This window comes from Limulus polyphemus, unplaced genomic scaffold, assembly GCF_000517525.1.
Source record: "Limulus polyphemus unplaced genomic scaffold, Limulus_polyphemus-2.1.2 Scaffold2647, whole genome shotgun sequence".
Taxonomy (NCBI): Eukaryota; Metazoa; Arthropoda; class Merostomata; order Xiphosura; family Limulidae; genus Limulus; species Limulus polyphemus.
Window position 1 is genome coordinate 136,779 of NW_013668257.1, and position 15,327 is coordinate 152,105.

Genomic DNA, 15,327 nt, shown 5'->3' on the forward strand with positions numbered 1-15,327 from the left:
TATTCATATTTATTTCCTATTTTTTTTTGGTGGTTGTGAGATCGGTCAAATCTACCAAACCCGTACAGATATTAATTACTGAAAATAATGGATAAAATATAAAGTTTCTTTTCTTAAGAAATGTTTGATAACTATCTGGACATTATAAAGATTTCACATGTGAAATCTCAAAATTTTCTGAGGCATAAAAGTATTTTTAATCTTAAAATGAATATTTCTTTGCATGAGAAAAACTTTGTTTTACAAACCTTATGACTAATAAGAAAAATTATTTTGTGTATGAAAGCATTGTAATGTTTACTGATAATCTGCCAAATTATATTAACATTTGCTTACTAATTTAAAAGTTATAGCATGAAAACTATAACAAGCACAAAATGGTTACGAGGTCAGTCCCAGGGCCCGAGCCCATGCTGAAAAGAGTTAAAGGAGGCTTACAACATTTTTCATGTTTCATTAAAAAATCACTTGCAAGTTGAACCAGTAGGTCTTTTACATTTGCAGTTTAGAAAAACAGTGCTGTTATCTTTTTTGCACTCTATTCAAACTTCCTGTGTATATAATGCATAATTCTGTGAAAAAATTACCTCTGGCCATCCGTAATTAGAATGGCACTTGCCTGGTATTTTTGAGTAACATAATGTTTTTTGATTAAAGGACTAAACAAAACACCTAACTAAACCATTATTAAGTAGCAACCATAACCTCACCTGCTAGCTCTGGCAAACATAGAGCTTAGATGGAAATACATTTGACTGATAAAACAGTGAGCCAATCCAAAAGCATGAATAGTGCGCCAAATTGAATTAGGTAATATCCAACATATTTGTGAGAGCCATAGGCTGAAAAATGGGGAATGCAATAAGCAAGTTAAAAAAAAAAAAAAAAACAGCTTTCCATGAGCCTATAATAAAATGTCAATTTTCCAGGGTATTTCAGGACTGGATTGTGTTAAAGCAGTTTTCCAGGACTTTCCAGTCTTTTAATGCTGCTTTTATTTGTTGACAGTGAGAGTGCAAGACAAAAGCCTATTTGTAAATTATAACAGCTTTTCCATAACACAACTTTAGATTTTTATGAGATAAATATTTGGATTTTAGTACATTCCTGTTATGACAACTGATGGGGAAATGTTCTCTTGTTCATTTCAATATTCTTGCAAATAACTAAATAGTTTTGATTTTGATGACGAGGAACCCACTTTGAGACTAATAATGGCTGGAGACGGCTTGAATGGGTAATGAAGAAAAACTTTAATATAACAGCAATTGAACGTTTCGACAAGGTTTTGTCACCATCAGGTACCTACAGAGAGTTTGTTTAGGAAATTGGAACAATATTAAAAGTATATAGTTTTATATACAACTCAAAATAGTAGTTTTATTTCACTACAACTTAAAGTTTAGAAGTTCAACAATACCTACATAGTACCATGAAATAGAAAAATGAACACCTTACAAACTTTATATTATTAACTTTGAAAATTATAATTTCATTAACTATATTTTGGTAACTTGTATTAAAAGCTCATAATTGACATACATATAATGTATGGTTTATGTTAATGAATGATAATTCTAAATGTTATCAAAAAGAGGATTTAGTGTAGTGCATATAAATAAATTACTATTACCTTAGTGTATATTAATTGAACATTTACTTTCATTGTTGGAAAGCAAATTAATTTTCAAAACATGTTCAAGAACACACAAGATTTGATCAATAGTAATAATGTTCATAGGAAAAGTTATAATTTTCCTATACTGAAAATGTATTTCTGATAGGGATGCACGTTATCAGAAAAAATGATATGGAAGGGGTGTGTCATATAGGTTTCACATTTTATATACCTAAGTAAAGCAAGAAAATTGAAGATTCCAAGTTTATATATATATATATATATATATTTGTAATTAGTTGGACACAGAGAAAATCATAAACAAGTAGATAGAAAATATAAAATGGGCAATTCAGAGTTTAAATGTGTTACATGGCCCAAAGAAGACTAAGAATTTATCTAAATATTTCTTTTCAAAATTAAGAAACCAAATTTTGATAACATAAAAATGTTAATAATAAGCTATGTTTTAATGCCAAACTTAGTGACATTTATTGATAATGTAGCTGTTAAATTAAATTTTGAATGTAATTCTGTAAAAGTTCATGACATGCACACTTTGATTCAGCCATTGACATATAATTAAGTGAAGGGTATTTTGAAAATGTCTTCAAAACCAAACAGTAAAAGTAGAAAATAGGAAAATTAGCCTCATGTGACAGTAATTAATTAATTATGTGTAATTGATTAATAAGCCCAGCAATTAATCTAGTTGCAAGTTCTACAAATCTTGCTGCTTTCATCACTACTACTCTTCTTGCCAGTTTACATTTCTCCACCCTAAACAAATGCCTACGGTACTTTGCCTACTCTGAAAGGCTGGTTTTCAACATGATTCTACACAGGCCTATATAAAATGTACCAGAATAACTACAAAGCACTACTTCATAATAACAGCATGTATATAGTTGATTTTCAACATGCTAGTATCCACAAAGTCACATGCAAATTTACCTTTTCTTGGGAATAAGGAGTTGCATTTCCAAGTTCCTTCTGTAACTTGGCTTGCTTAAAGTCTTCTCGTTTTCGGAAAAGCTCAGCTTTCAAGTCAATTAACTAAACAGTGGGACAAAACTTTTATTATAATACCTGTAAGTATTCTATAAGACTTCACACTATACAAAAATATGAAGAAATTTCAATAGTAACTGTTGCCTCATACCATATGCTAATATAACATGAACAATGAACAGTGACCATTTTAATACATTTATATTTTATATTTCAAGAGCAAATTATTACTAATAACAAAAAGAAAATATCATAATGTTACATTGTGTCACATTGTGCAACTGTTTGTACACAATGATTTTTTTAGATGCATCTACAGTTAAGTCAAGTACTCTCAAGCACAAACTTTATGAATATAAATTTTTGCTTTCAGTTAATTAATGCTAAGTATAAAAAGTTGTCTTTCTTTTATTCCCACATAATTTAAAGGAAAAATAAACAGGAAATAAATAAATTTAAAGGAATAGTCAAGGCATCATATTCTTCATATAACTGACACTCTGAAATACTATTTTTACCCACTTCTGATTTTACATCTGAAATGGGCAACTTAAAAGAGATGCTACCCAAACATAAAAAGAAGCAATGTGACAATTTGCATGAGGAGAAGGAAGAGGAACCCCAGCAGCAATATAGGTCCTACCCAACCAATAGTCCATACAGACTATTTGTGAGGGGAAAGGGTAAGAGGAGCATCCAAGGGATCCTGATTAAGCCAGCATTTGGTGCTCCAAATACCCACAGAGGATGGTGCATGCTGGCATGACCAAGAGGAATGAGGGCTGCGAGAAAAGCCCACATCCTCAATGAGAGAGAACAGCACATGCAAAAAGGAAAGGGAGAAGATGAGAAGACACCTAAAGGATGTACTACAGCTCTAACCAAAGTGGAGAAGATTGGTCTCAACCAAGAATTGAGATGAAAAATACACCAAAAAAACTGGAAATTGATCAGGTGTAAGGAATTAAATCAGTAATGTGAGGAGCCAACCCACTCAGACAACTTCCTGAAGAAGAAACTGAGTATGGAGTGCAGATATGATCAGTGAGAAAGTATAAGTATCCAGTCTTCCCTGGAAAAGTATACACTAAGCTCAGAGAAGGAAGAAGACATGCTGAACACAGAGGGAGCCATGGCAAGGTTGAATAAAAACACTCTAAACTGAAAACACAACACACGCATGTGAAGAACAAAATGAAGAAGAACATCTGGATGCTAGGGAAACTGGAATATGGAGACATGTATCCAACATATATACAAAACAGGAGTGAAAACCCCTAACGAGAATGATCTCCTCATAGAAGGGACCCTGGAGAAGTAAGACCCAAGCCACATGTGACTGACACTGGGAAGAAATGGGATCCCACTAAGGGGGACAAGTGAAAATGGAGTTATGGAGGTTTGCTGAAACAACTCTGGTCTCCAAATAGGCATGAAGACCCCCCCAACATCTCATGATAGAAAAAAGGTGCCATGCGTAATGCATGTAATGAAGAGGAGGGTAAAAGAACACTAAAGAAAACAAAATCCCAACCTAGAAGAACCCAACTTCAAAGCAGCCACATCGGTAAAGCAAGGCTGAGGAGGAAATGCATATCATTGTAGCAAAAAAAAAAGATGAGTAAGACCATCAGAAAAAAGTTACAAAAAAACCATAGAACCACCCCAACCAAAAGGCAAAGGGAGGATAAAGCACAGACAATAATGGATAATGTAATAAGTGAACAAAAAAGTTCAGATGTAGGGAAATGCAACCAAAGCATCAGGAGCCAAAGCCCAAACTGCCCCTCGAAAGTAAGAGTGTTGTCATCACATTGTTCAAAACTGTGGTAAAGATTCATTTGAAATTGTGTTCAGTTTTGGCACCCTTATTACAGAAAAGGTAATGATTTGCTTGGAAAGAATTCAGAAGTAGTCTACAAAAATGTTTTAAAAGTTAAGCAAGTAAGATATGAAGACAAATTCAAAGATTTGAACTGGTTTGCTATGTAGTGTAGAACTAGAAATTTTTTGATTAGTTTAAAACATTAAGGGCTTGGACAAACTGCTCATGCCCATAGGTTTGTTAGAGTGGTGGAAGGATAAAATTGGAAATGAAATCCTAATATTAGAAGAAATAAATAAAAGCTAAGAAAGAACAGGTTTAGACTGATAATGATTATTAGGCTTTTTTTAATACAGTGTCAGATAATAATTTAAGGAATAATTTGCCTATTAATGAGATTTGTGAAGATAATCTGAATTCCTTTAAGTCTTTTGGGCAATTTTATGGATATGAAGATTTATAGCATAATATTTAAGGACAAAAAGGGACCTATTGATCCACCCACATCTAAAGGTAACCCATTTCAAAGTCTTAGTTGAAGATAACTCCACCACTGCCAAAATTTATATTCGAGTCCCCTTGTCCTACCATTCTCACTATTAAGTATGAAAAAAAAAAGCGTCAACACTACCTATTCCCTTAACGATCTTAAACTCTTCAATCAGATCCCTTACAACTCTTTTTTTTTCAGAGATCTTAACCTGTTCTAGTATGACAACCCTTTCATCCTAGCAGCCATCCTTTGAACCGCTTCCAACAATTCAATGTCCTTCTTAAGGTATGGAGCCTGAAAACAGTAGTCCAAATTTGAACTAACCAATAACCTATACAATAAATATTATAACCTTTTTAGACTTGTATTCAATGTTTTTATTCATACGGCCTAAAAATCTTATTTGTCCTACCACTAGCAACAGCATGCTGTATTGATGACTTAAAAAAAGTGATAAACCAGAACAATTTTTCTTCCATGATGCCATTACGGTTATTCCCATCAAAATTATACTAATAATTAAAGTTATGATATCCCACATGCATTACCTTGCATTTATTATAATTAAAAGTCATCTGTCATTTATTCACCTAACTCAACAAATGATCTAAATCATTTTGTAAAACAGTATTGTTTTTCTCATACCCAATAACATCTAAGGCCTTAATATTGTCAGCAAATGTAAGTAATTTATTGACCATTTCTTGATGTCATTGATGTAAATCATAAAGAACAAAGGTCCTAGCACCGAGCCCTGAAATATAACACTTTTGGCATTAATCCACTTTGACTAAACTACATTTATAGCAACCCTCTGCTTTCTTCCATCCAGCTACTTTTCTATCCAGTGAATCAACTTATCCCCTACATCTATAGAGATAATTCTTTAACAAGCCTTTCATATACTACTTTGTTATATTGTTTCTGAAAATCCAGATACATTAAATCCACACCTTTACCATCCTTTAAATAAGCAGTAACTTCACCAAAGAATGTCAAAAGATTAGTAAGGCAAAATTTTCCCCTAGTGAAACCATGTTGACTATTCAACAAAATTTTAAACTTTATTAAATGACTTTGCAAAACATCTTTTATCACATTCTTAAGCAATTTTCTCACCAATGATGTAAGACTGAAAGGCTTATAAACACCAGAACAATACCTATCACCTTCTTTGAAACAAGGAGTAATATTAGCCAACTTTGAAATTTTTCTGGCTTCTGCTCACTATTTAAGGAATTACAATAAACAGCATTAAATGGCTCATATATCTAATTCTTAACCTCTTTAAAACCCTTTGAGTATATCATTTGACCAAGGAGCCTTACCATTTTTTAAACTTCCTAATTTTTGATTAATGAGCTCAAAATGAATGTGATCATCTTGTTTGATCTTGTTTTCATCTAGCAATTGCTCAAGATGAGGAATGTTAATCTTCATAAGTAAAAATTTGAAAAAAAAAAAGTAAAATAATCCAATGTTCTCATAATCATCAGATACGAGCATACCCTTATCATCCCTCAAAGGCCTACTTCCCATCCTAACACTCTGCTTGCTCTTGATACATCTAAGAGCAACAAGGAACATGTTGGTCCATCCAGCGTGACCTATTCACTAGATTGAGCTAAATTTAAAAATTAAAAGCCAGCCCTTTATTGATCAAATACTTATCAAGCCTTCCCTTAAAGTGCTTTATATTTATTGCATCCACACCATTTGAGAACAACCCATTCCAAAGGCCAACTATCCTGTTACAACATGTATGCCCACCTATGCAAGAACACAACACGAGATACAATTATGTGAGTGTGCTTTGCAATCACGTGATATCTCAAATCACAAATATAAAAAGCCATCATGCTTGTTTGGAAAACAATCCATAATATGATTTTGAAATGATGAGAGCTAACCAAGTCCTAAATAAAAGAAACAGCAATTGGATGCCATTTGTCTGTAATTTAGCAGACAAATTTCAATAATTCTGGATGTGCCCAAATTTACTGTGCAGGATGTAAAAACACAATAGACAGCTCAGGGTTATGCTCATAATATTCTCTGCCAAAGTCAACCTAGGAAAGTGAGGCCTAGATCTCAAACAATGCTCAACAAAATATTAAGCAGAATCAATGAGCAAACATAACAATACTCACCTGGGAGTCTATCCAGTCACCTGGAACTGTAGTCAGTACAATGATATTATGGAATACGTGTTTGCATAAACTAGGTTTCTATGAGCATGCTGCAGTCCACAAGCCTCTCACCACATTGACCAACAAAGAGTAGTGCCTAGAGTTGTGTAATGAGCACCCAACATGGGGCCTGGGCATGAATGCTACAACACTGATTGTGTGGTACATCTATAAATGGATCCAGTAGCTATACCATGATATTTGCATGTTTGGTATGGAATAGGTTGAACAGTTGTCATCTTACTATTGAGAAGTAGCTGGACATCCTAGATAATTCAAGAAAGACATGGCTCCTTTCCACACTGCCTGCACTGTTATAGACTGATTTCTCGATGATGAAGTGGATCTGCTATCTTAACAAGCCATTTTGGGATGTCATAGATCATTAATTCTGAGCTTGATATAACAGACCAAAGATCTTCATGGTATGACTTCTACATTGCACAAAGAAAAGCAAGCAAATATGCAAGTGGTATAATATGAACTTTTCATAAATGTTGGCTGAAGGTCCAGAAATTGTTTAAGCCAAAGGATATATAACCTGACACTAATTATGGACTGCATATCCCAAACAAATACAATCAGTATATGGGTGGCCATACAAATTTTATTCATTGGATAAAATTTTGAAACTTCAGTCATTTTGATTGAAATTTTTTAGGACATACACATTTTATTCATTTAGTAAATAATATTTTTGAATATTTTTCAAATGAATTGATATTCTGAACTTTATTTACTCAATATGTTGTTTGCTTTGCTATTTGGTTTAAGAAGACAATTATTTCCAAACTTTCTTTAGTGTGGCATGACTGTAAACACACATCAATGATGCATGCCACAAAAATAAAATCTCCAATGGTAAATTTTTTACATAACATTGAATATAATACATTAAATTACATTATGCTTTTCAATAGTTTTGATTCAGTTCTGAATGTGCTGTTGATTAGTTGTTTTATGAATATTAAAACACCACGAGTAATGCATAAATAAAAGTAACCTTGTTTCATAATGAGCAGTGAAGTGTACTTCATTCCCTCCAGTGATGAGTTAACAACAAAGTATAACTTTGTGAGGTTGTAGAAGAACTTGGGGGGTTTGCTTATTTCAAATTCACATATCTAATAGATGTCTCCTGTACAAGAGTCTCAAAAGAAATTGCCACAGGGTCTTCTTAAGTCCAGTGGATTTGGTTTAGGTAGACATCACAACAGCAAACAGTCAAGCATTTAAATATTTTTGGGAGCAACAAAAACATTCCAGCAAACTACCAAGCTAGAGAATTTAACGCTGGCCATGAACAGCTTCTATATCTTTGTTTACGCAGGAACAAATTCACATTATTGATGGCATATGCTATGCAATAGTGAAGTGTCACCTGGTGCAATCTGTCTAAGGTCAAACACAGAGGAAAAAGCAAAAGCTATTCTGAGTCATTCCAAGTTGTATGATAAGTTCCCTAATCAGTTAAAATCTTATACAAATATACATAAAATTTAAGGACAACAAGGGATCTGTTGGTCCATCTAGGCCATCCCATACACTAAACTTTACACTGAAAACACTCAAAGCCAACCCTTATCATTCAAGAATTTATCAAGCCTTCCCTTTTACTTTTATAACTTGTAGAGCATACTTGAGTGGTTTACACATTTTGATGACAAGAGTAGTAAAAAACAACTTTTACACTCCACATAATTATAAGAGAACTTTTATTTTAACTGCCATTTTGCCTTTGTAGCTTCCTCAGAGCTAGTAAATAAAACTGTAACATGTACTGGAATTTTATGTACTAGCCCTGAAGAAGCCACAAAGGCAAAATGTCAGTTAAAATAAATATTCTCTTACAATTATCTGGAGTGTAAAGGTTTTTTTTTCTTCTAACTTCCTTTTAACTCTCTTAAATTAACTACATATACCCTATCTGAAAGCAGCCATTTCTAAAGGCCAACCACTATGTTAGAAAAATAAAACTGTTTTATCTGAAGATGACTCCTACCCTGCCAAAATTTATACTTGTGTACGTTAGTCCTACCATTTTTACCATTAAGTGCAAAAAAAAAGATTATGCATCAAGACTATAAATTCCCTTAATAATTATAAACTCTTAAATCAGATCCCCTATAGAACATTTTCAAGAGAAAACAATTTTGGAGATTTTAACCTGCTTTCACATGACAATATTTCCATTTAATATATCATTTTAATAGCCTTCTCTGAATCCATTTCTAACAATTCAAGGTCCTTCCTAAGGTATGGAGCCCAAAACTGAGGACAGTGCTCCAAATATGGTCTAGCCAACAACTTATACAATGAAATTATACCTCATTAGACTTGTATTCAGTGTTATGGTAGATAAAATCTAAAATCCAATTTGTCCTGCCACTAGCAATAACACATTTCTTGGATGGCTTAAGATATTGTTCAACTAGAACACAAAGATCCTTTTCTTCCATAACACTGTTAAAGTTATTCCCATCAAAATTATACTCATAATTCAAATTATGATATCCCACATGCATTACTTTTCTTTTATTATAATTAAAAGCCATTTATCACTTGTTTACCCAACTCACCAAATAATTCAAATCCATTTGTAAAGCAGCAGCAGCATCCTCACAGACACCAACACCCAAAATCTTCTAACATATTTAGCAAACCAAAAAAGCAAAGGTCCAAACATCAAGCTCTGAGGTACTACCCTTGTGACATGAATCACCTTGACTGAACACCAGTTATAACAAACCTTTACTTTTTCCATCTAGCCAGTGTTCTATTCAATGAGCCAACCTATCACCCCACACCTACAGAGACAATTTTTAACAAGCCTTTTATGTGGCACCTTATTAAATGTTTTTTGAAAATCCAGAGACATCAAATATATGTATGTATCCTTATCTACATATGCGGTAATCTCTTCAAACAATCTCTAATAGATAGTACGACAAGATTTTCCCGTAGTGAAACCATGCTGACTATCAAACAAAATTTTTACACTTTGTTAAATGCCTTTGCAAAACAACTTTTGTAAAACTTTCAAAAACTTTTTCCACCACTGATATAAGACTATTAGGCCTATAATTACTGGGATAATTTTTATCAGCTCCCTTGAAAAAAGGAATAACATTAGCCAACTTTCAATTATCTGGCACCTGCCCACATTCAAAGAATTACAAAAAATAATAGCCAATGACCCACATTCCCAATCCTTCAAAACCACTGGGGAAATATTATCTGGATCAAGAACTTGATCATTCTTTAAACTTCCTAAAAGCTCAAAAACTGAATAAAAGAATAAAAAAGTTACAGATTACTAAGAAAATTAAACTGGGAAAAGTATTACAAAAACAAGGACTGTCCCTGCCAGAATGGGATATTAGGTCATCCTATTATAAATACACAAATAGGAAAAACAAATTAAAATTTTAACAGAAAGTTGGGATAATTGGTTATTTGATAAATTGCTATATGAAGTATCAAAAACAAAATAAATGCTGTAATAAAAAGTACACAAACAAGTAATGTGATACTAGTTGGATACATTTTTAAATGATTTTCAATCCCTACTTTGGTTGGCAAATTCAGACTGCTGCATTTAGTTTTATGGATCAATTTACTTGTTTATTTACTTTAAAATGTTTTTCTATATATTTGTTCAGTTTGTATATGTCCATGGAATGGACACAACATCTATAAACTTTCAGTATAGCCATATCTTCAATAGCTATAACTTTTACAAGAATTAAAACCACAATCACAAATTAATAAATGAATTCTTACTTTCGCCTACAGATAAGTGTATAAAGCTGCCAAAGTAGGGATTAAATGTTATAAATTTGTGATAGTGATTTTAATTCTTGTTTCATTACTTTTTTGTAGCAGGATCCCTACTTCAAGTTAAAATTCATAATTTTTAATACTCTTGTTTGTTTACTTTTTATGTTATACCTGTATAAAGTATATAATTTACCTTTAGAAACTTATCGCGTATCTATTCACCAATACATAGCACCATCTGTTGGGTTGAAAAGATATTTAAGTATGTGCATGATATGTTTACCAGTTATAAAAAATCTGTACATATTTATCGGACTATCAAAAGCAGTTACCCACAGACTAGTTGAGTAAGCTGGAAAAAAATTGTAGCTATAGAATGTGGTGTATAGGGACTTGCCCAACTGACATGATCAGATAGGTAGGTAAGAAGTAGACAAAAAAGTTGCTGTTTTAGAAATTTTTGAATTGTTATACCTGAAACATTAGCGACCTTATTAGTGTATTATTAGTATATATGCACATAATATATCATAACCAATACTTTGAAGGGCCGGTTTTTCACTCAAGAATTCAACAGGGTGGTTTTTCAGCTTGTGAATTATTTGGAAACATTGTCAATTTCTACTATTAAGTACTACCATACTTAATAATTTAAAGATTTTATTACATTTACTACAAGCAACATAATACTGCTTGTATAGCTCCATGATTTACCATAATGGGGAAAGACAATGTAGTATTTGAGCTCTGAACTTCTAAGTTCAATTTAAAATCATAACCAGATCCTGAATTTTATGAGCAACTTGTACTTAATGTACTATGGGTTTAATTTGGGCTCCAGAAAAGTCACTGTCTGCACTGAATAATATGACCGATAAGTGAAGATTTCCATTAGAAAGAAAATGTTTACAAAACATCAAAATTTTAATACATAACAGGTCTTGCCAAACATTAAACTCCTAGAAGTTGAGATGATTATCTCCCGAGCTTACACAAAACATCATTATTGTTTACATACCATTACTCCTTGGAAAAAATAGTTTCCTAAGCTTTAACTTACTAAACTATTTCATTGTTTTTTGTACACAGACAAGAGACTTATGGCTAGGTAAAAGTTAATATTTGTTTAACAAACTTAAAAATTAAATAGAACATATACATCATCACATAATGACATCCTCTTTGTATCAAGTATCAATACTGCTTAAAAATAAATTTGAAGCCCAATTTATCTTTCAATTGACCACTTGTCACTTGTAAAAGGCTACTACTGATGAGAGGTGGAATTCACTGGACCAACATAATTCTACGACAAGTGGGAAACTGAATGATAAATTGGACTTCACATTTATTTTTTAATATTTTAAATATCTTGTTACTGAATAATTTAAAAGAATAAATTTGTTGCACCAAAGTTGCATATTCTTGAAATTCCTACATAATCACAGGATCACTGCAGGAGTACAAAACATTTCAAAACACCATAGATATTACTATTACTATTCTCTACCAGAGATACTATTTTAAGTACTAATATTATTAATAATAGCCTAAATTATAAATCCCCAACACAGATACACTGAGTATTATTCTATTAAACCAAAAATTCACCTAAATTGCAGCAATTAAGGAGTCCAAATGTTAGTGGTTTGTGTTCAAATATTTTGGTGGTTCTGGAACCTTGGTTTAACTTAAAATCAAATTCACACTCAGCATCTCTTACAAGTTACATTAATGATAAATTTGATCATATATACTGTGAGTGGCTGTGAAGACAGAAGCCTTATGCATAAATATGCATTCCACACTTGATTTTCCCATTTAGTCTGCTCTAATGTAATCATATACCAAAATAAAAGTTTAATTTTACATTTTTTTCTGCAAACTTGGTCTGCCACTTTATTGTAAATGAAAAAAACTTTGAAGCAGTATTTCTAGTTTTTTTATGTGATATATTTGTAGCGTATATGTGCACATACATAAAATTAAAAATATCACTGTGTAAATGTTTTAAACATCTACTACATCGTATTGTAAACAGTATAAAAAGAAAAATATTTTGTTTCTAAATGTGTGCCAAAGTAATTTTTGTATCTAAACCTTATTCTATATTTGACAACCTGATGATTGTATTTTTTTAGGTTTATTACAATTAGGTCTATTGCCAATGGGAGTACACAAAATGAAATATTACCTTAATTGCTGGGGAAAAAAATATAATGTTTCATTTTCTGTTTTCAGTTACCTTCCTTATGTGTCAATATCATGTTAACGAAAACTTATTTGTAAACCTATTTACTTTCAGTATTTGATCATTCATGATATTATCTAATTTTTAATAAAGATTTTTCCTTAAATTTAAAAACTATTACCAAGTCGCTTTCTACAAGTCTAATTTTATAATTTATTGCATCGGATTTCAGATAGCTCTATTCTTAACTAATTACTAATACTAATTTACTTAACCTATACCACTATCAGTGTTAATTCGACAGATGCGGCTCATGTTTAAACAACTTAAAAATGGGAGTAATCATTAAAATCGTTAATAAAATTAAAAAGAAGTTTTTTATTTGTTTTTAACCCAAGAAATGTGGAACACTCGTTTCAGGTTTATAATCTAAACATTTGTATTATTCAATCTCCTACAGTGTCAGAAATTATGATACAGAAATACTAAAATTTAAAACAAATTAAAATAATTTATTAAACTTAAGCCTTAGGACCGACAGTTTACGACGCAACGGATCGTGATTATAACCTATCCCAAGTTTATAATTATAGAAACATTCAATATAATCTTAAAAAATAAAAGTTTAAGCCTATGTTCATTAGCAAACTATTATATTTAAAATCCAAAACACCATGTTTACCGAAGCAGAATTGACTTGAATTTTTTTCTTATCACTGTCCATATTATTAGATCTCTAAAAATTTCAGACACAATATAAGTCCTACCAATACTAATTACTATAAAGTATATTTATTAGACGACTGGCCGGCCACTCGGAACATAAACAATTGTTGTTCCTCAACTAAGTACGCATGCGCAGAATAGCTGCGTCTGCTGTTTGTTCAGAGACGAAAAAAACAACAAAAAAAAACAATTAAGAACACGAAATATGCTTGGAATGATATCTTGGAACGCCCATAGCCACAAAATAAATTCGTTAATAGGTTGGTGTTAAGCCCAAACCTATATAATAAACGATGTGTACCCTGTCCACCACTGGTATAGAAACCCGATTTTTAGCGTCATAAGCCTAAAGGGGGTCACAAAATGAGAAGAACGACCATTGGATGTTAAAAACTTTATAATGATGTGTTACGTCTCCGTTTGTTAATTAAATTTCGGTAACTTCGTTCCGACGAAACTTCCGCGACACAAGTCCCTACTTAATAAAACTGGTTTATTCTTTCTGAATATAACTTCACGATACACTTGATTTCAACATTCGCGCTAAAACAAACGCTATAACGACGAACGTGCTCAACTTCAATAATACTCGCTGACTGCAGATCAATTACTCACTGACTACATACACATTATTGTCCCGTCACGTTGTCACCCTCTTTTTATATAGCAGACTACCCTTTATCTAGTAAATACTAGAGCATTCGCCAAGGTACAGGATAGTTCTAGAAAATAGGTGGCGACACACCAGTCACGTGACCTCGATGACGCAACAGATGCAATAAACAAAGCTAGGGAGCAGCCATCATTTGCCAGACACATCAAAGCATTCCTTGAAACACCGATAGTGAAGAAAAACGAATATAAAAAGAAAAATAGGTACTGATCGTTTAAGTATTTGCCCAATATCAGATCCAATGAATTCATCGTTTTCACTGGATTTATAACGCATAAATCCTAAATTAGCACGCGATTTATATCAATCATTTATGAGATATCAAATCATCATTTGTGATTCAGTTTGTTGAATTATTTACAATATCTCGTGTCTTTACTATTGTGCAAGATTTTGGAAGTACTTTATCTCAGAAGTGGAAAAATGGTGAAGACTGAACATGTATTAGGTCTTCAAGAAATTGGAACGCTTTCATTAACCATCCCCCAAAAACGTACACCACGTATAATAGTTAAATGAACCGCCTAAACGTCATGTTAGTGTAGCCTATATAATGTGTAAGATTTAATATACTATACCCTTATAGTTATGACATACGACGAGACACACATTCGACATGTAATGCTGTTTGAATACAAGAAAGGATACAACACATCTGTAGCCACATATAATATCAAAGAAGTTTATGGAAATGTTTTGAACGCTCTTAAGTGTCAACGATGTTTCAGCAAATTTCGTTCATATGACTAGCCTTAAAAACTGTGATGGCAGGGGACGACATGTTGGAATTGATATTGATGCTCTGAAGACGCTTGTTGAGT

At 32.4% G+C, this 15,327-nt stretch overlaps 1 protein-coding gene across 3 annotated transcripts in view; it reads right to left on the bottom strand.

Moving 5' to 3' along the window:
* LOC106467525 (coiled-coil domain-containing protein 174-like) overlaps nt 1–13,933 on the bottom strand; it is a 128,773-nt gene extending 114,840 nt beyond the window's left edge. For 2 of the 3 annotated variants that reach the window (XM_013927889.2, XM_022395722.1), the window contains exons 1-2: nt 13,790–13,933; nt 2,573–2,674 (exon numbers count right to left, since the gene is read on the bottom strand). In XM_013927889.2, coding sequence (XP_013783343.1) covers nt 2,573–2,674; nt 13,790–13,831 — 144 coding nt within the window. In that variant the 5' untranslated portion in view covers nt 13,832–13,933. Of the gene's footprint in view, nt 1–2,572; nt 2,675–9,715; nt 9,749–13,789 lie in introns of those variants that run through there. The other variant, XM_022395723.1, reaches the window with a different exon arrangement.
* Between the last annotated feature and the right edge of the window lie 1,394 nt (nt 13,934–15,327).